The 22,116-nt window shown below is 36.3% G+C and overlaps 1 protein-coding gene and 1 long non-coding RNA gene across 2 annotated transcripts; both read left to right on the top strand.

Moving 5' to 3' along the window:
- Positions 1 to 2,930, top strand: LOC106620727 (uncharacterized). The gene is made up of 4 exons (XR_001330845.3): positions 1 to 156; positions 223 to 336; positions 2,351 to 2,574; positions 2,704 to 2,930. It is a non-coding gene; the product is annotated as an uncharacterized lncRNA (long non-coding RNA).
- Positions 2,931 to 15,207: 12,277 nt separating this feature from the next.
- LOC106627561 (uncharacterized) lies at positions 15,208 to 19,361 on the top strand. Its single transcript, XM_070108506.1, is given in 4 exon segments — positions 15,208 to 15,517; positions 15,587 to 16,931; positions 18,892 to 18,980; positions 19,216 to 19,361. Coding segments are annotated over 4 exon segments (1,890 nt in total).
- Positions 19,362 to 22,116: the final 2,755 nt, after the last annotated feature.

Genomic DNA, 22,116 nt, shown 5'->3' with positions numbered 1-22,116 from the left:
GATGATCATATCCGTTTGTAAAATAAATTTGAAAATTGAAAATTATTATTTAGGCAGATATGATTGTTCGAAAAATTTCAAAATGTAAGAAAACAAAAATGCATCAAAAGCATAAATCAGAGAATTACCACCACCACCATCTAGCTGATAAGCGCGGTATAGTATTCGTGTACATACTATGCATTTCGTTTTTTGGTTAATAATCTTTGATATTTTTTTAAGGGGTTCAATGCGAGCGGAGCCGCGGGAAGAGCTAGCATAAAAATATTTGTGAATTAATTTTTTTTTACATCTTTTATCCACCAGTCGTGCACCTTTGGCGATTAGAATGACTAAGTGAGTGGCAGAAGAGGGGGCACGTGCATCGGGATTCACCGCAACAGCAATAAACTGATTAATATCTCAAGCAATTTGTTGCAAAGAGTTGGCTAACACGCGTTTTCAATTGGCATTTACTAGCTTCAAAAGAATCAGCCATTCACCTGCCAAGCCATTAACGCCAACAACAAATACAGCGATTGCAAAATTCCGTTCTACACACAAAAATCATAAGATCTGCAGCATCATCCGCGGCGAAACAAAGCCGCAGTCGTTAAAGTGGGCGCCAGTTGTGTAATCGACGACGCTTGAGCGGGTCACACGCTAATGCTGGCCACATTTCGTGCGCCGATATTCCGGTTCATCCGCTAATAGCCGACTTGCGTCGGATCGAATCGAAGTGCCTGCACTCTACGATTGTAACTGTAGCTTCCTTTCGCTTTGCCAGATGGACAGACGCCGGCATGGCCTTGAGAGAGTCATTTGCTTTAAACGGCGACTCACTCTTAACTGTTGGAGCAGTCAAGTGAACTGCTTTAAGTTTACACTTCTGCTTCGCGTTTCAGTCGCTCCCAGTTGCGGATTGTGCAGAGCGTAGGAACTTGTGGCTAAGCGCTTTACAAAATTGTTTCATTGGTGGTCGTGATTGCTGACAATGCAACACCATTGGCGAGTCAACAGTTGCGTTGTGTGCCGTTATGCTCTTGTTGTTTGTAGACTAGAGCAAATTATAAGCGAATTTGATTGACAAGCGTATACTTTTGATTTGGTTAAGCTCCGCAGGTCATGGACTCACTTTAAATATGTAGCCATTGTAATTCATGGTTTCTGAGACCGACTTTTGCTTGTAGAAAGCAATAAGAGTCCCACAGGAAGCCAATGTAGTCCGAAATGCCGGATTAATAAAGACCGGCAACGCGATATCTCTACATAGAGCTGCAAAACAATCGATGGGACTATCGATAGTATCGATAGTTTTTTTCTCGTCTTACTATAGATAGTTTATTTTGATAATCGATGGTTTTTATGCCTTGACTAGACTTAGACATCTTCAAAAAATTGCAAAATGTCACTTAATATAGCTACATAATGATATAGTCTGGTAATATCAAATATTAAGTTCAATTTAATAACATGGTAGCCTTAAAATAATAATTTCTTTCATCCCAACCTTGGTTGCGCGCACGTGTTTTCGAAATATATTATGCACATTAATTGCATGGGTAAAATGATCCGAACTCTTTGATTCGAGAGAGCGCTGTCAAAGTCCACATTTTTTATAATATAACATTTGACAGTGGTGCCATTAAGGAAAGAAATAAGTTTTGAGTATTTTTCGATTTTAATTTTACAGAAAAATATACATAATTATAATTAGTTTAACAAGCTAGATATCCTATATGACTTCTAAATATAAGTCCATGTATATTTTAATCACAAAAGATTTTCAAAATTAACGTTTGAAACTAAAATTAACAAAATATTTTAACATTTCAATACACGCAAGTTTTAAATAACCTAAACATGATCCTTATTTCTTTTTTATATACTCAATAAACAACTATCGTTTTGCTGGGAATTCTAGCCAAACTAAGTATATACGTTGACAATTGGTACTGCTAAGCAAAACAATACTCTGCGACAAAATACCGCTCTTTCTTAAAAACAAAAGTATATTAAATCTCTTTAATTAAAAATTAGATATATACGTAAAAGTCACCAAAAAATCTGATCTCACAAATTGCCCACTGATTTCGCAATTTATTTCTGCGGGATTCTTAGTGGTAGTTCATTGTTTTGCTTGTCATCTGTTCAGTAGCTCATGAACTCGTGGTTTTTCTGCCACTAAAAGTTCATGAGCTCTCTCAGAAGGCAAGGAGAGGAGTTTCGGAGCATTTTATCTATGATTAATTGGGTGTAAAATCATCTTTTCATCCTTGGCTTGGCGTAATTAAATAATATTTTTTTAAATAAGATAAAAATTAATAAATAAAAGAAGATTTTCGTTCTTCTTCAATCGTTTATGTTGCAGCAAAAGCGGCAGAAGATGAAATAGCTGGTATGAATAAAACCCAACCAGTACCTTATTGTACGGAACAGCCTTCAACGTCATCCAAAACGCAATTCAATCTCTTTTGAGTTTCCTCTATAAAAAATTGAGGAGAAGATTAAATCAACAGAGTGGATGCAATAATAATAAAAAATCTCAAGCGGCCAAAGACTTCCCCATATTGTTCACCTTTGGACTATTGAAAGGTAATTACTTTTAAAGGTCTCTTAAAAACGTAAATATCCTTATATATAGAAACATATTTATGCTTATGTAATGTATAGTTTTAGCACCGAATGCCTCTTATAATTTTTTTTTATTTATTTCCATTATAGATCAACGAAAATGATTCGATGTCTCTCAATATCTGTGTCAGTGTCACATTTGTGTTTCAGCTACTTCTACAGAGTCAGAGAGAGTGTTTAGCCATGCTGAATTGCTAATATCAGATAGGAGAGCAACACTAAACGCTAAAAACGTCAAAAAATTACTATTTATATACCAAAATTAAATAAGTGGATTATTGAGAAATAAAGTGCTCTATGGAACCGGTTTTTAAGTATACATTTATTGATCTCATTTTACATAAATGTATAAAAAATGTATATTTTTCTAGCTGGTCAGCTCTCAGAACATTTTTTGTAATAACATGAATAAATTTTATGTGTAACTTTATTAACTTTTCCGTGTTTTGCTATTGTTTAATAAATTAATCTGATGATTATTTCATAAGAATTAAGTGTACAAAGCCATAGTCTTTTAATTTAAATGAAAAATTACATTTCAAGGGGAAATATGTCGATAGTAGCGCTAGTATTTTTTTAAAATAACGAAACTATCGATAGTTTTGCAGCTCCCCCTCTACAATTTGTTATTACTTTGTTACACGTCCTAACACAATGAAGTTATTAATTTTTGGAAAATGCGACAAAATTGAAATCTTCACTTAATTCAAGTAATTACGGTGACATAAACTGCCAACAGTAAATCACTGGAGTGTGTAATGCAACGAAGCGAAGCTGTCACCGCCAGCACTTTCAGACCAAAAACGCTTCCCTAAATTGTGGCTTGTTACAACGCACACCCATACACACATACATACAAACATATAACCACATGTGGAGGGGTGAACGTAGGCGCTGCCACTTTTGCTGTAGATGACAATGTCTAATTTGTCAATTTATTTCCTTCCTCATTGTTTGCAGAGCAAGAGGCACAAATCTAAAGAAGCAGAAAGCAAAAAAAGAAACAACAGCTATGACTACGTCGCATAACGGCGTCGGCACGCACAAGTACTTGAGCAAGATTTCATGCCCGTTTAACTGCGCAACTGTAACAACATACACTAAAACTAAATGTATAATGCATCAGCAATGCACGAGGTGGTGGGCCCACCAATGCCAACTGAAACGCCGTTCCAAGCTTCAACTGCATTGTCATGTCTAGGAAGCCGCGTTTTCAGATCCAAGAGGAAATAAGTCTAATTTCACCTCGCTCGCACACCTTCCGCTAACGAAATGCAGTCAAGAGCCAAATATACGCCGCCTGCTAACAAACACACAAAAGTGCAGATCAACAATAACAACACTTGATCGAGTAATGAATGAAAATAAATAAATGTGTATGTTACTTGCCCCCTTCCCACACACCGGCACGTACATATGTATTTACCAATTCGAACCAATAATTACAGGGCTTGCTGTGGCGAGTGCCGGCGGTCATAAGGCAACACAAATACTGGGTCACAAATGTGGCAACAACAAAAAGCAAATTGTTTGCAATTGCTGCCAGTGCCCACAGCTGTGGCAGTCGCACACTCACGGAAAGTGAAAAACCCCTAACAACAACAACGATATCAGGTAACAGTCAACATTAGAAGCATTAATCAAAAGCGATACAACTGAGTTCCAGCGCAAAGGGTCCCTCCACCCGAATGCATAACTACTTACTTACATACGCACACACACTGGCGGTTCCGTGGGAGATATATAAGTTGGGAGTAGGTTAGGTTTAGCGGATTAAAGTTCCGCGCTCCAGCTTTCGACGCTCCCCCCTACTACAACAGTTCACACACACACACACATATGCACACACAGCCGGAGAAGGCGTTAGCACAATGCCGAGTCTTGATGGACCATGGCAACAATAACAACAGCAGCGGCACAGCTGGAGCCCGTTTGAGCTTCGAAACGTATGTGAGCGCAGATGCGCAGGTTGTTGTAATGTTATAATGGTGCTGTTAATTAGACACATTAATCGCGGGCTAAAAGACTTGCAACAGAGGAAGGAGTCTGCTCGGACAACCGCCAGCAGGGAGTCTTCATTGGCCCTACACAGTTTAGGTAACAGTAAACTTATGTACAACAACAATAGGTACAACACACTTTTTACTCGGAGCGGTATTAAATGAAAACAAAAGCGCATAAATATTTTCACACATTTATTTTCATGCATAATAACTGCTCGCACACCTAAATGTGCGAGTGTGTGTGTGGTTGTGGCCCATAAATGTGTGAATATGCAAATTTTATCGTGCATTTAATTTGCATTCGCGTCCACATATATACAGCTGTACATTAGGGTGATATTACCGTTCTGTTCGACATTTTCTTTATGAAACCGTTTTTTTATTTTATTTTATATTATTTACAAATTGAAACCTATACATATGTATAAAGCCTTTTTCCATTCTCCAACTGATGATGTAAGAGATTACTGATTTTTGATATTCACTTGATCGAAGTGCTTGTGATCAGTCGAAATCATAGTTCTTTGCACAGAATTTCTTGAAGTACGCGAGCCTTGTTCATTCCTTAATATAATTATTTATTTAATAAAATTACTAGAGTTGGCGGTGTGACTAAATAGGCTTTGATAATTCCGCAATTGTTGATTTGTTTTTCAAATAAGTTCCGTAGACCGGTGAGTAACGACATCTATCACAAAAGAAACGCACACAATTTTCAAACTAATAAAAAAGGATATTTAAAAAAAAATTTGTTTGAATGAAGTTATGCTTAATTCAACTCTTCGTTAAAATGTTTTGTTAATGTTTTTCAAGTGATAAAATATATGATAACCTTTACGTATTGCCTTTCTGTTCGCTTTCGACTCAAAATAATGCGAATTTTGAGTGCGAGGAAGGGATTATTTGGTCCGTTCCGCTTATTTTGAAGACCTTTCTAAACTCGCTCATCTCTGTCAATTGTGAGTATGTTTAGCGGAATTTCACGTCTCGCGTTCTCATAAATTCATGTGTCTTTACGTTTTGTATTTTCACAAGCTCATTGAAAAGATAAAGAATGTGGTCCTCGAGGTATAATCGAATAAGCCTCTAGAAATCAAAAGTAACTGTCAACCTTAAGTGTAAGGTGTAAGAGGGTATTTTTGAATGCCTTTCGCTTTGATACATTTTCGGGAATGGCTTTTAGTACAAACACTTAATTGCGGATTTATTTGAAAGGTTTCACGATGTAGTCAAAGGATTTAAAAAAACAAAAGATTGTTTCACTTACACAATCTCCTTAAACTGCGACCAATATCAACTCGCCTGTAATGGAAATGGAGCAATTTGCTTTTACTAAATTTATAATTTTATGGAACAATTATTGTCCATAAGGCTTGAGTGGGAAATTGTACTTTCATTTTTAAACAACAACAACGCGAAGTGCAAATGATCAGCACTAATATAAAAGTGTAACCGAAGAAAAACAACCACCCCCCGCTTAGTTGACTATATTAACAACAATTACACAACAACAAGAACACCAAATTGTCATAATTATACATAAGCACAGGCGCCCGCTGCCGCCGACTCTCTCGACACCCAAATTTAGCTATCAATTAGCCATTGCCACACAGTTGTTGTTGTTTGGATTGTTGTGGTTTGGGTTGTAGTACCGATGCTGTTGCTGATGACTGGGCAATAAGTACGCAAGTGAGCAAGTTGCTGCAACAAGAAAGTGACTTTCGATTTCATAAACAACAATAACAATACTATTTACGAAATATTAAATACCAACAACGAAAGATTGTGGTTAATGCCACATTATCTGGCAATGTTTTTGGATGTGAAGGTTAAATTTGTTGTACAAAAAAGAAACAACAATGCCAACGACCGTAATTGTGTTAAAATGAGATCTAGATACGGCACTTCGTCTGATGTATTTGCTACAATAACAATAACAATTAAGCTGACATGGGTCACATCGCTAAGAATCACTTTGCGCTTGTTTACAATTACGCAAAATACTCGCAGAAGACGCTCGTACGCGTATTCACTACAAGTGTTTTAAGCAAGGGGGGCTAAGTTCGGGTGCAGTAGAGCTCTAGCGTGTGAACCAGCGGCGTGTTAGCGCTTTAAGTGCTGTTGTTGTTAAATTCTCTTTCATTGACATTACTCACTGCGAAAAGAGCGCAGAACTAATGTCGATTAATAAACGCTTGGCGGGGTTTAACGAGCGTAAATAATTAGACAACTCAAATCCGAAGGCCTCAATTAAGGGCAAGCTATACAATGGCGATTTATGTTGCCAAACAGTAAAGGCGGAAAACAATGAGTTCAAGTTGGCGGCGTCCCACACCAAGTCTAGAAGTAGCAAGCTCAAGCATGACTTAAACTCTGTTTCCTCAGCAATTCGTTCAGACTTTAGAAATCGTTAAAAATATTATCGCTTTTTGTTGATATCATTTTTAACGCTTATTTAGGTGAATTATAGCTGCGGGTTGTAAATGGTAGTTGTTGTTGTTTCTGCTGGACGTCATCAATTCCAAAAGGTTACAGTTCCACAATTTTATAACTTAAAAATAAAAACAAACAAACACCAAAAAGTTACGAGACAATTGAAAGCAAAGGAAGACAAAAGGCAAAGATTGAAGCTAAAAATAATTAAATTATAATTGAGAGCGGCGCTTAATTGGCGTAGCGTGCAGTTTAAGGCATTTAAAGTGCACATTATAAACACACTAATTTAATATGCTAATATTGAAAAAGGTGAAATGTTTTGGCATTGAAATTAATGAGTGATCGCGTCGTACGAACGCTACAGCAACAATCCAAATAAGCGATTAGAAACACGGCATTTTCAAATTTTCGAACTGTTTAATTTTGTAATTTTGTAATTGTTGGCGTCAGCATATTTCAGTTTGGTTTTTACAAGCGTTGAAAATATTTGTTAAGGCAATTAACTATTATTAACTAACACATACAATCGTCTGAGTAAATATGCTTGAAAGCAAAAGATAATAATGATGGAATAATTAATATTCGAACACAAGAGGCAACACGCCAACTGGACACAGACACTCGACCCTAGTGCATCCCTATGGCAAAAGGTCGGTAAATGAGTAGTTTAAGATTAATTGCAAAAGTGGGCCTAAAATTGGTACTTAAATATTAAAAATATAGAAAGCGGCTAGTAGACAGGTGAATATGTAGGTTGCCGCAACTGGCAAGTGGGGATTATCATACACTCTCGTAATGATGGATTTCCCACAGGCGATTTGAGCAACTTTGGTCACTCAAAACTATATCCCCATGTTGAATAGCATTAGCACTCATAGCATTAGACGAACTACTCAAGAGTTCGCAAGAGTTTTCGAAGATGATAAAACCGTTTACCTTCTCTTTCGCCATACCCTTCGTCCGCTTCATAAAATAGGTGGCTCAATGCCAACACATATATAACGCTTATCTCTTAGCTCACTTGATTAGGAAATTTTTGCAAAACGTGAAAGTAACAACGAAGTAAACTTAAACATATATAAGGGCTTATGACTTCTGCTTAGGAGCTAATAATTGCAAAAAAAAAACCCACACTATTCGAGCAGAGGCGCAATTTTTAATGGGATACTGAACAGTTTTAATTGTCTGCTTCAGAGAGATCATTGTGAGCTGCAGCAAATCGTTGCAAGGTATGCCTAAGCCTTGCATGATCACATATTAAATTGAATAAAATATAAATCATAAATGCTCATGAAATAGACAACTAAATACACTGAAAAACATTATTTTTTTGAAGAAGTTCAATTTCAATTGTACGAGGAACTGTGAATCTAGTCCGTCCATCACATTTTGCCATTCGAGCGAAGAAAGATGAATGAACTCTTGATTGAAATGTGTACATCTATGCTCTCACCATTGAAATACTAGACAATAGGGAATGAATTCAATGTCAGTCAAAGCGTTTCCTGATCGAGTTCGAGATGCACAAACGAGTTTGGCATCTCATTATATCGACCAAGTCAAGCTTACGTAATTCACGTTCCAAATTCGTTCAATCGAAAATCAGTAAATTTTTTCATGTCAAAAGAAGAAGTAAACTATACAAAGTCGAGGTAAACGAATGCGAGCACATTCAGTGATTTCCGATTTTCATCAATTGCCACAAAATATTGTACTTGCAACAACCACATGCGCACGCATTCGCGCTAGAGACAAAACGGTTCCCAAGGCGCTCTATATTGTGCAACTTTAATTGATTTTTTGGCATTTACTTTGTTTTGAATTTTTCATTTATTATACTCTTGCACCATGTTGCTACAGAGTATAATAGTTTTGTTCTGTAGCAACATGGTGCAAGAGTTTAATAGTTTTGTTCTCCTAACGGTTGTAACATTGTATCACCTAAAAATAATTGAGTTAGACACAGGGTTATATATGTATATATAAATAATCACAATGACGAGACGAGTTGAAGCCAGGGTGATGCCTGTCCGGCTTTAACTAGAGTAAAAATTGAGATATCGTAATGTAACTTTGTGAACGTGTTCCATGGTAAAAACTAAGGACGGGTACATAGATGGGCGTAATCGGACTAATGTCACGCCCACAAAAGCACATAAAATGCCATAACTAAGCTCAAAATTAAGAAATAAAACTGTAGTTTGCTACAGGGGATTGAAGGGGGCATCTGTGAGCTAAAAAAGTTTAAAAGTGGGCATGGCCCCGCCTTCTAATAAGTTTAAAGCATATATCTCCCAAACCATTCAAGCTATATCATCCAAACTCGCTTAACACAAATCCCTTAAGAAACCCTATCAAAGTGTGAAAATGAATGAAGTCGGATTATAACCCCTCTCTCTCCCCATATAACGGTTTTGTTAAAAACTACTAAAAGCGCAATAAATCAGTAACTATATGTTACAGAGACTTCAAATTTTACACCCGAAATGGTGAGAGACGACCTAATTGGAGTCGGTGTCAATAGGTGACGATAGGCGTGGCACCGCCCACATTTAGGGGAAAATCCATCTCTCCGGCCATACCTAACCGCTTTCAACCATATTTGGTACGTAATATACGCATGGTATTCCTACATTACAGTGTGAAAATAGGCGAAATCAGACAAAAGCCACGCCTACTTCCCATATAACACAATTTTCAATTCAATCTAATTCTTTCGGTTTCCAGTATACAAATCAAGAACCAATCAATGTATCCGGATAAAACTTTGCACAAATAGTGCCCTCAAAATATTTAAATAAATGGGTTGAATTGGTTCAATACTTCCCTTAGCCCCATTTATTAATATAGAGATTTTCGAACTTCTAGTTGACTTTATACCACATATCCTGGGCAATGTGGGAGTTATTTTAATGAAATTGAGAAAGCGTATTTTTCTCATAATAGTTGAAAATATGTATATGCTTATATTTATATATTTATAAAAGTGCTTGAAAATAAGTTTTCAAGTATACCTGATCAATGCCAAAAACTATTGAAATCAGCTCTTTAATTTTTCTGCCCCCAACGATTTTAATATAATTTTTGCTGACGGCAAGTAAAATATAGTAGTAAAACTAACTAAATATGATACCAAATGTGATTGTAATCCATTCACGATTTCGTCGAATAATGAAGTTGAACCCTTTCGCAAATTTTTTAATGTTCCCAACAGCTGAAGATACTTAACCGTCTTTCAACCTTGCAAGTTGCAAGAGTATAAAATGTGCGGTTACACCCGAACTTAGCCCTACCTTACTTATTTTTTTCTTTATATTTCATTTGAGGAAGCCATAACCTCTTTAAGCAAAGCTCCATTGCTGTTGAAGTGCTGCGGCGACATTGGCTATTGAACGTGTCAGTCGAGGAATGAATCTGCAATTTAATCGAAAATAACTAACGAAATGAGGCATGCCACTGAAAGCATATATGTATACCTATATATATAGCAATAATTAAAACTCATATTGCCGTAATTTCGAAATAATTAAGAGGAGTCTAACATCAGCTGTTAATACGCGAGGGAGACGATATCTTCGGCCGGCTTGAACGTTATTGCCGATTAAGGTAAAATTAAATGAATTAATAATCTTTCCAATGTTGATCGGTCCCTACTAAGGCCTGTAACCGGGATAACCTATATTTTACATATGGCTCCTTTTTTGTGATTTTGTGATACATTAAAGCAACTGATTTTTGAACTTTCAATACTTAATAAAGTGAATTAAACCTATTAGCTCCCAATTAATAAATGTTTATTATCATTTTCAACTGAAAACTAATATTACGAAGCATGATATTATAAAATATTTCAACACATACATTTCAATTTCGCGTTTTCTTTAATTTTCATTGTTTTCCAATTTTTGTTAGTGAAGTTGAACAGCGGTACGATTTCAATCTGACCGTCCCCCTTTTTCCAATAACGAAACGTCAAAACCGCCTGAACTCAACTCGACTATCAAAGTTCAGAAGGTGAGTTACGCTCTCACTTCCAATGACATGAGAGTTTGGATCGGTTAGTTTTAGTTTAAGATTGTCTTGGCGCAAACGCAGCAGAAAAATTCCTGAAGGCCCGTTGGACAATGTCGATGTCAGCTCGGGTCAGGAGGATGCGGAGCAACCCTGCTCCTTGGATTTTCTTGTCTGCAAAAGTCGCCTTGAAGCCAGTTTCATGAACATTTTGAAGACGACAGGAACATATCAAACTTCTAATGTACACAATTTCGTTGTTGCCGTACTAAAACCTTTGACTTGAATGAAATTTAAATATTTTATCGAAAGTAAATTTTTTTGAAAATTTCGGATTAATTTGTTTTAAATTGAATAAGCAGATTAATTTGTTTTAAATTATCAATTGCCATTACAAATGATACATCAGAGCTATGTTATGCTTCTGTTGGTAAAATAATTGTTAAAGCTTTGAATAATTTTACATTTCACATATTAGTGGCAACACGACAGCATCAGCAATTTAGGAGTTTGCCTAAATTTGTGGGTTAAAACAGTCGAATGGGATATTTTAGGGGTGTTATAATTTTAGGGTTATTTTCAGATTACAGATTACGTTCACATCAAAGCGTAGTAAAGCAAAGCGAAGCAAACTGTTGGGCCACTCTTGTCTTCTTACACTCTGACAATTTGACATGTTTCCATTATTTTCGTATTGGATCGACATACATTTTTGAAATATGTATGTTTAGTATACCAAATCCGTTAAAAAATATAACACAAAGCGAAATATGAATAAATACATTCTCTGATTGTACTTCGGATTCGATTTTCACGATAGATACTTATCGAATGTTAAAAAAGATGAAAGACTTGTTTTTGTTGTTTAGCAGAGCAGTTTCAAAAAAGACTTTCAGGCAACTGCTTTACCCACATGGTCGATATTGAGCGTTTGATTACTTGTTGCTGTCTGATGGTTGGCCATTAGTGATTCGACAAGTCAAACATTGAACAAATCGTTTTCATTTATAACGCGCTTTCATTAAAAACGATTAGTGGGATGTTGCACGAACCACACAGATCTCTTCATTTATTAAGTTTATGATTAGTTTTTGGGTTAATTAAGGTCGCTCATTAATTTTTTTTATTCAGATCGTCATCAATTCAATTGAAAAGCCATTTGGAAATATGTTGTATAATACGTTAAAAAAATCATATCTTTTGTAAAAAGTCTAAAATGGTGAATTCAGTTAAGATTAATAGAGCAAAATACTACGAGCACCTGAAGTCTGAGTCAGCAAGAGGCAAAAGTCATTTGGTTATTAAAATATTGAAGACCAGTTTAAATGGAATAAATCAAATCAAAACAAAATCACGTCTCGATACAAAAACAAATAAAACAAGTAAGGAAGGGCTAAGTTCGGTTGTAACCGAACATTTTTATACTTTTTTAATTTGTAAGTAAGTAAACTATAGTATATCTAGTATTATACGTTCGGTTAAGTTTGCTAAGATATCTTATATAATATATTGATTGATATCTATGGCATAAGGCCAACCGGAACTTTGAAAATCTTATTGATTTTTGATTCTATTTTTGACTATACAACATACTATTAACATAATAAAATACTCATTGAGTTACATTAAGGTACCTCACATACCGTCACCAACATATGTGGAGTAAAATGAATGAGGGCTAGGGCAAGTTTCCGCCCGATATTACTCATTTTAGGCACAAAGATGAAGCATTATAAGGAAAATACATATATGGTTTTTATTTAAATTCGAGGAGTGTACGATTCAGTAACTAGAACTGAAACGAGATGAGCGTGCACTTTCGACGCATGTATTTCTTTGGTGCGGTAACAAAAGTCCCATCATTTATGGCGTCACCTGTCTGTGTGGCATTATTAGTACCGTTAGCAGCTAAGCTTATTGAGAATAATAGTATATATAAAAAGTTTCAGTTATTTAAATAACAATTCCTATAATTTAATGCAGTAAACATTTATTTTGTAGAGGAGCGTAGACTTGTAGCGGCTAGTGTATATCATTCGACAATCAGATGTCTGCTATTAATTGCCAACTCCATTTTACGATTAATTTGAGTGTGTTGTGTACTCGCCCACGCACACTTCACGTGCCACGAGGAAAAACGACGACACACCAAGTAAAGTGTAGAGCGCTTTTGCCAACGTGCGAGAAGATAATTGTTCTGCATACACTATTTAGTAGTTGTTATTGTTGATTGCATTACACCACTTCCACCAGAGTCGTCGCTTAATCGTCAGTGTCAATTGTAATGGGAATGTGTACTATATTAGGTTGAAGGGGGGCAATAGGCAAATGACCACATCTGTCGTTGCCAAAGAGTGTGCCGACGGTCAACACTTAGCCGTCATAGTCATTTGTCACTGAAATTTGTGCTGTCAACATGATAACAAGTTGTTGCTTTTGACAGCGTTATTTGTTGCTTTAAATTTAATAGGGGGAGAAGCGCCAACAAATTCATAGTAAATTATTGTTATAAAAATTTAATTTTGTTTCCGGCTCATTTGTCAATTTGGCTCCAAAGCTACCAAAGTTCAATATTGCGAGCCATTTGTTGGATATATTTGGTAGTATGAAGCGATTTAAGAAGCGCAAGTCCATACACAGCCAGATACTTATTGTAAATACTGTAGCGCCATGTTTCTTAGGAATTTAATTCATTATCGGTGTAAGCACAAGTACGTATTTATGTTATTGTATTAAGCCCGGTTTGCTCATTTGCAATATTATTGATAGTAAAAAGTGAAATTACACACATGGCTACATTGTTACAAATATATCCCATTTGTCTCTAAAATGTTGGCACAAATGACTTTTGTGGTTTTTGCTTTTAATCGAACAACTCTGAACATGACTCCTTGGGTGAATAAAATACCAATTTGTAAGTCAACAATTTTTTAGCCAGCAACGTATGATGATTTTATCCCGAATTGCATGTTGCAACGTGTATCGGTGCATGCTCGCTTGCTTTGTTGCCACAGCCCAATTATTTTGGAAAAATTATTTTGGTCCAAAATATGGGGTGGTGGGCGATCTGCTTCGCTGATAGGACTCTTCATTAAACTCGACTCGGAATATGAACAATTCAATTCACATTTTTGGTATCTAGGCTTCCGGTACATCCCGAAGTAAAATCAGATGTATGTGTTTGCTAAGGATAGTTGTACTAGAAAGTAATGCCTGCACTGTATAATAAAAAAAAAACACGATGGATAGTCTTTTGTGAATTATATTACTCTATAAAAAGCCTATACTGAATTCTTCACACGCATTATTGATCCTATATTTGCTGCCGTCCATGTACTCAACTTCCATTTATTCATTGCGTAACATAAAAAGTTAATTAGCTCTCTGATTACTTGAGACTCATCAACATGCGAGCTATCCCAGTGGGTTTCCAATCTAAAGGTTGAGTTGAAAAATTTACGCTTGGCTCTTTTATTGGACAAGGAAGATTAATTTGCAATACTTTACGTAACAGCTTTCATCTTTGTGCCGCCGCCCATTGTAAGTTACCTAATCGCACACACTGTTTGGCGATTTTGTTATAGCGACGATGGATTCAACCTCATTAAATGTCGATACATATACGAATGCAGGTATATACATATATACAAAAAACCATATTCTACCTAATGTCGCTAGGTTTAACCCAACAAAACGTCGGACTAGCACAACCTATCAGATCCATGTTGTCAGAGATGCCATCGTCGCTAAATAAATTGTAAGTAATTTTCACCGTCAGCGCCTCACATATTATACAAATACGTCGGAGGAGTAGAGAAGGTCTTCTAGCAGAGCAATAGTCATTCATTGAAAATACTTGTATTTGTATGCACCCTGTACAACGACAGACTAGACTTGCCGTTATATAGTAATTTAATTTTATTGATGCCGCTTTTATTGGTTGTTCCGGTCAACACTCGTTAAATAAATTTTTACTATATTTGCTTTCTGAATTTAAAAAGATCTAGTATATAAATCTACTCTACATATATGCACATGAATATAAAAAGGATCTTACTTGGGCAAAAAGTTTTAGTTGGTCTATTCCGGAAATAACGTCAAAATGTATTCTGTGTTATTTGTTGTTCTACACGTGTGCGTTCATATGCATTTTGTTTGCTCCGCTGGCGAACTCGAAATTTTGCAGCCAGTCATCGACGGTCAAGTGGACCAATCAAACGCCTCGCAATTATTGCTCGAAGCCATACAAAAGGAGGCCTACTTCAGCACATTGTTGTTGTGGCGTCGTAAGGCGTTAGACTGCTTTTTTGACTTATCTGACTGGCGTTCGGCGAACTTCATGGCCAAACTTATCTTTGACGCGAATTATACGATTTACTTGAATGCATACTACAATCGCGCGGTGCTCAGCGTCGTGTGTTTTGACGATTTTTTGGACTTGAATCTGCTGGAGAGTATGTCTGAAAGTCTGCAACACATGCGAGAAGTTAGAATATTAAAAAAAAAAAAAAATTTCACTACAGCGCAGCCAGACGTTCTGGAGGAGCTTTTCACCTTCTGCAATCAGCAGCAAATGTTGAATGTACTCGCAGTGTTTAGAGATTTTCAAGCCACCGGTCGTTTGTACTCTTTCAATCGTTTTCCGAATTTCACTGTGGAGAGTAATCAATGGCCTATAATATGCTATCCGAACCGTCTAAATGACTTGCAGGGTTATGAGTTGCGCAGCATGCCGTCACAATCCGAACCGGGCTCCATTGTTTATACAGATGATCTTGGTGAAAAGCGCAGTTCTGGTTATGTTTACCACCTAATTTCCACCTTCGCCACGAAATTGAATGCTACACTTACTTATAGGGCTCCGTTGAATGTAGGTGCGAGCATCGAAATCTCCATTCTGGCAGACCTGACCAGCAATTATGAATTGGATTTGCCAATTGGCTTGCAAATGCCTGTAGTGAACGTTTCGCTTTACGGATTTTCAGACATTGTGGAGATCGGCAACTGGATGCCAATGCTGCCACGGTCGGGTTATATTGAACGCTACCAAATCTACAAGTACATCTTTCGAAGCAATACGTTGATAATAGATGTAATGGTTTTCATTATTTTCTCATTGCTCTACATGTACATAATCAACGGTCACGAAAATAATGCGCGAGGAGTAAAACAATTCGCATATAATAACGTAATCTTCAATGATAAAATATTTCGTGGCGTTATCGGACTCTCGTTTCAGTTGCACCGTAAGCGAAATTACAAATTTTACTTGCTATATTTTTTGATTTTCCTACAGGGTCTGATATGGAGCACTGTCTATACTGCACAATTGCATGCCTTTTGCAGTCAACCACCTTCGGGAGAACAAATAAAAAGCTACGCCGATTTAAAATCTCGGGGCATACAAATTTTACTACCTCTAGAAGAGTATGAGGTACTTGAGAAATTCATGTCCGAATCCTTTATGATGAGCTACAGAGATATTTTGCTCGTTATTCCTGAGCTGCGTGATTTCTACACACTTCGAAAGAGCCTTAACACAAATTTCGCATATTCTACAAATTCGGAAATGTGGGCGATGGTCGAGCGTCAGCAACGCTACTTCTCTCAACGCCTATTTCACGTGTCCGAAGAGATACAATTCCATCGCCAAATTTTACTGGCAGTACCCTTGGCTGAGAATAGTGTCTATCGCGCCACATTCAATGCTTATTTGCTGGAGATGCAGGCGTATGGTTTCTGGCATCACTGGACTGCAATGAGTTTGTTTGAAATGATAAAGGCCGGAAAGTTGAGCTTGGAGGATTTGACTAAACCTCGCCGCATTGAGCCTCTACAATTTCGGGATCTACATTATATTTGGTTGATGTTTATTTTTGGTATTGCCATTGGAAGTCTTTGTTTCATGGCAGAAGTATTAAATGAGAAGTTTAAGCAAAACACGGCCAAAGGAATGGTCAGCACTATTTTGCATTGCTTTGGAAGGAGTTAAAGGATGGATTAGTATAGGCATACAAGAACGATATTAGAACGATTAGAAATACATATTCAATTATTTATATATATTTGAAATGCTTTTGCTCCTTCGCTGAGCCTCCACTTATACAAAATAAAAAATAATTATAAACAGATTGGTTCGACCTTAGACGATGGCTTAAGATAGAAGAGTATTAAATAGTGAAGTATTACGAATTTATTTCCGCATTTATTTTCTCACTTATAGTTTGCTCTTTAATTTGAATAAATAATGTTTCGCAATGAAAATCGCACCGCCCACACTTAAACCACATAACAGTAAAACAAGAGGTAATTGTATATCTTGGATGCTGATATTGTGGAACTCAGCCACTCAGCTCCAGCGAATAAGTCAAAAATGAGTAAAAGTCATTTCCACCAATGTGATTGCTACGTCTAGCGAACCACTTAGAACAAAATCTAATAGGACCGTTAAATGTACTATACCTGGAACTGCTGCATAGAGGTATTGCAAGGTAATATTGTGTTTTTCAGCGTGAGCATCAGGAGCCCAACATAGCCGCTCAGACGCAGTTTGCCGGCTGAATTCACATAAATTAGGCAGCGTGGTACAGTTTGTCCTGGTATACGGTTTGGGACTGGCTGACATTTATTTCAATAAAAATATTTATAAATATAGTATATAATGGAATCCTCTCATGAAATGCGGATTTGTAAGAAATGTTCTTCTTCATCCGAGCAATATCGCTACTAACAAGGTTTTATAGTATTGTTCATGGGTCGTTTCCAATAGATTAGAACTTGGATTAGTTAATGTGACAATGATATATCAATAAGGTCAACTTAAACTTATAATCGGGATACCGTGAAGACGGTTTCGCAAATGAAATGTATTGTTTTGAAAGTTTTGTTTTTTGTAAAGGTTTTAATTGCTGTTTCACTTCTAAGCACACTACACACAGCACAGCCGAGGGACTTTTATCATTGGATTTCGAGCCTACCCTGTGTTTGACATTCTCGCCAGTCTTGCATATTGGAAATGATAAATTTGCTGGCTTGTCTTTAACACATGTTTTATCTCACGCTAAATAAAATATGGCAGGAGAACTAGAGCAAGTAAATTAGTGAGTAATGCATTCTTAATTTAGGGATTGGTATCTGATTCTCTTAATGATATTTTATTTCTTTAACACCATAATATACAGACTTTATCACTTTCTAATAATATGATTACTGCCAACACCTTTTTCGACATATTCGGCCTTGTTTTTCTACAAGTGATTTAGCATTCAGCGTGCAGGTAGCGTTAACTATTGCAACAGCGAAAGCTTTCAGTGCTGAGAAGTTAAAGGATCGGTTTAATAGTAATCTTTCGGCGAGGAAATCCTAATTTTTATATTGAGCTATTCAACGTTTTAGAGGTCAAATTTCAACACAGAAGTCAGACGCGCATTAACCTAAGATTTACAGCTTCAAATTCTCCATTAGGTCTTTTGACCGATTTGAATATTTATTTCGAAAGCGACAGTAATTGGTGTCTTCGAGGATCCGTTAACAGGTACACAAAAATCTTTCTACCACTATTATCCGTTTCGTACACGGCATTGGGACCTTGAATTTATAAACAACACGTCTTATTACATTCCGTATTACCAAATAAATTTGCAGCGAAAAACTGTTATTGCATTACCGGACTAATTTATTGCCAGGAATCCTTGTTTCAGTGCATTCACTGGTCGTCAACATGCCACTCTACAATATTTACATCCTGTCTACCTTCAATTGTCTTACCCGTTGGAGTTAAGCGGCTGTAAATATCAACAGTGAAAGACTCACTTGGCTTTGATTTCAGAACATTCAAAAATATATTTCTATTAGAGGATACTAAAAATTTTTAACGCCATGGGAGGGAATCTGACACCGCGTACGCTTGTACAATACGTGAGGCGATTTGGTTAGTCCTTAAAGTTTGAGGGAAAACTACATATATTATTTAGCTCCGGCTCTCAAGTTCTTTACTTTATGGATACTGGTCAAAGCTTTAGCTGAGAACTCATAGCATTACTCCCACTTAACTAGATGTTACTGAGAACTACTGAAACGGAACTTTTTGAGCAATGGCGGACGATCGCCTTCGTAAATATGAGAGCAAGTGGTTAACTTTCGCGCAAGCAAGCTCTGAATAGAGAGCAGTTTCACGATGTAACTATAGCGGATACCGAACATCCATTCTACGTATTACTATGTGGTTAACTTTTGAGTGCCATTGTATTTATAGAGGAGTGCTATGTATTAAAATTGAAGGGAAAAGGAAAACATTAATTCTACTCGATGCCTCAAGACATGTGTGCTCTAATTTGACTAAATTTTCAGCGAAATACATGTTGAACATTCTCTTTCCGTTTTATTTTCACTTAAAATCATTTTATATACAGATTTTAATTAAGGTAACACGATCTCTCTTCATTGGTTATAAATATGTACTTGTATTGTGTATGTAGGTATATGTTATATCGAAATATAATGTATTAATTCTTCCAAAACTTTTTCTTATCAGCAAGTGCTGTGTTCGAATACTTTAATTAACGCTCCAATTATTTCTGAAGAAGACGTCCTACTTAATTTAAATAAGTTAAAACCATCTTTTAGTTAGGGCCCAGACATGATACCCTCATGCTTCCTAAAAAATAGTGCCAAATATATTTACTTGCCGTTGACAAGGATATTTAATTCCTCTGTTAAACGCGGTATATTTCCTTCAATATGGAAACAGTCATTTATAATTCCTTTGCATAAAAGTGGATTTAGATCCAACATTGAAAACTATAGAGGTTTTGCAAAACTATCAGTTATACCTAAACTTTTTGAAGCTATTATCACTGACCATTTAACCTTTTCGATTTCTCCGTTAATTTCCTCATCTCAGCATGGATTTCGTAAAGGGAAATCGACTCTAACAAACTTGATTGAATTTGTAAACCATGTATCATTGGGTTTTAGGGAAAATAGGCATTCGGATGTTATATACACAGACTTTAGCAAAGCTTTCGATAAAGTAAACCTCTCGATTCTCATACATAAACTTGATCTGCTGGGCTTTCAGCCAAGATTTCTTTAATGGATCTTTATAATAGAACACAACCAGTGATATTTGAGGATACACCTTCAGATACAATTAATGTTTCTTCAGGTCTTCCGCAAGCTAGTCATGTTGGCCTGATTCTGTTCTTGTTGTTTATTAACGATATCTCTTCAGTAATTGAATTCTCAAAAAATTTATTATACGCTGACGACGTAAAGCTTTTTAAATCATACACTTCAACTGAGGAAAGGTGTCTGTTTCAAACAGACTTAAACAATATGGTTGCATGGTGTGATAGAAATGATTTGCCATTGAATCTCAATAAATTTGAGACGATGTGCTCTTCCCGTAGATCTGCGCACCCCTCTTCTTATGTAATAAAACACCATATTCTGGAGCAAGTTTTTAACTATGTTGATTTGGGAGTTAATATGGACCCTAAGCTTAATTTTTGTCTTCATATTGACACCATGGTCTTGAAAGCAAAAGCTGTCCTCAGTTTTGTGAAACGTTGGTCTAAAGAATTTAGAGATCCGTGTATTACTAAAACACTTTATACAACTTTGGTTAGACCTATATTGGAATATGGCTCTGATGTGTGGAACCCTAACTACCAAATCAATTTTGACAAGTTAGAGTCTGTTCAAAAACAATCTTTACTTTTGCCTTAGCGCATTTCCGATGGGATTCTAGGGTAAGTTTACCTCCATACACTAGTCGTTTAAAACTTATTAATCTACCTACACTTTCTAGTCATAGGGAAATGCTTGGCATAATATTCTTAGTGAAAATCTTGAATGGAACAGTTTGCAGTTTTTTTCTCCTGTCTGAAATTAAATTTAATATCCCGATTCGCTTTTCGAGGCAGAGTAGACCTTTACTGTTAAAATCCTGTAGATCAAATTTTGAACTAAACGAGCCATTTCGCCGTATATGTCATGATTTTAATTCTTATTCCAGCACATTTGACTTATCTGACTCACTTTTCAAAATTAAAAATACTTTATTGTTTTCTCTTAATGAAGGAAAATGTAACAATTAATTATATTGTAATTATAAATCTTAGCTGTTGAAATTTTTGTTTCTGTAGCTGAGATGTTATAGATCTCAACACTTAAAAAACTCTCTTGCCTTTTCTGACTCGGCTAATTCTGCACGTATGCGGATTGCGCCCCTCGCATCGGTTGGGCGGGAGCAGTGTAACCGTTGGGTTATTATTGTTATTATTAAAAAATGGTACGAAAGGGTTAGTGTGGGTTTAAAATATTTGCGTTGGAGCAGTTGAGTTTTAAGCACTTTAGGAGTTTTGACCTTGTTGGGGAGCCTTTCGCCGTTTGAACGTAGTCTAAGATATGGTATCGCAGACAGCGCTGATTATGATCAATTATTTTCAGTTCTACAAAAAACAACGATTTTGTGAACTTGAAGGTTCAGTCAATACTTTGCTGCAAACGGTAGCAACTCGTGTGATTATAATTATAATTTTTGGGAGAATTATTACAAATGGCATTCAATTGTTATTTTTCATGTAGATAACTTACAGCTACGCCCCAAACCGGTCATACATATACTAACGGCTCATTTCCGTCGCTATTAACTCTTTCCACGATGTATATGGTATCACAAATCATTGCCATCAATCAAACAGCGTTTGCCTTCTTATGCTCTGATGACACTCCTAATAAATACTTATGTATTTATTTTCGATGAGATAACATTGTTCACCATATTAATTTCATATAAAAACTTTTCAATTAGTTCCTGTAATCCATTAGGAAATTGAAACAAATCGAAGAACAAAATTGTAGTATTGTACAGAATACAGCGATACAATAAACCCTAAATCAGTCTTATAAGCGCATTCTCTGAAAGTGTTTCGAAGCGGAAATGTTAACTGCAGGCGATATACTGCTTCTTTGCAGTTTGCCACTGCTAGTGGCTTATCCAGCTTTCAATTGGAACTCTTCAAATGACTCAAATATAAGTTATATTCTG

The sequence above is a fragment of the Bactrocera oleae genome, chromosome 4 (assembly GCF_042242935.1).
Source record: "Bactrocera oleae isolate idBacOlea1 chromosome 4, idBacOlea1, whole genome shotgun sequence".
NCBI lineage: Eukaryota > Metazoa > Arthropoda > Insecta > Diptera > Tephritidae > Bactrocera > Bactrocera oleae.
The sequence above is the reverse complement of the archived record's forward strand: the minus strand, read 5'-3'. Positions and strand labels throughout refer to the sequence as shown.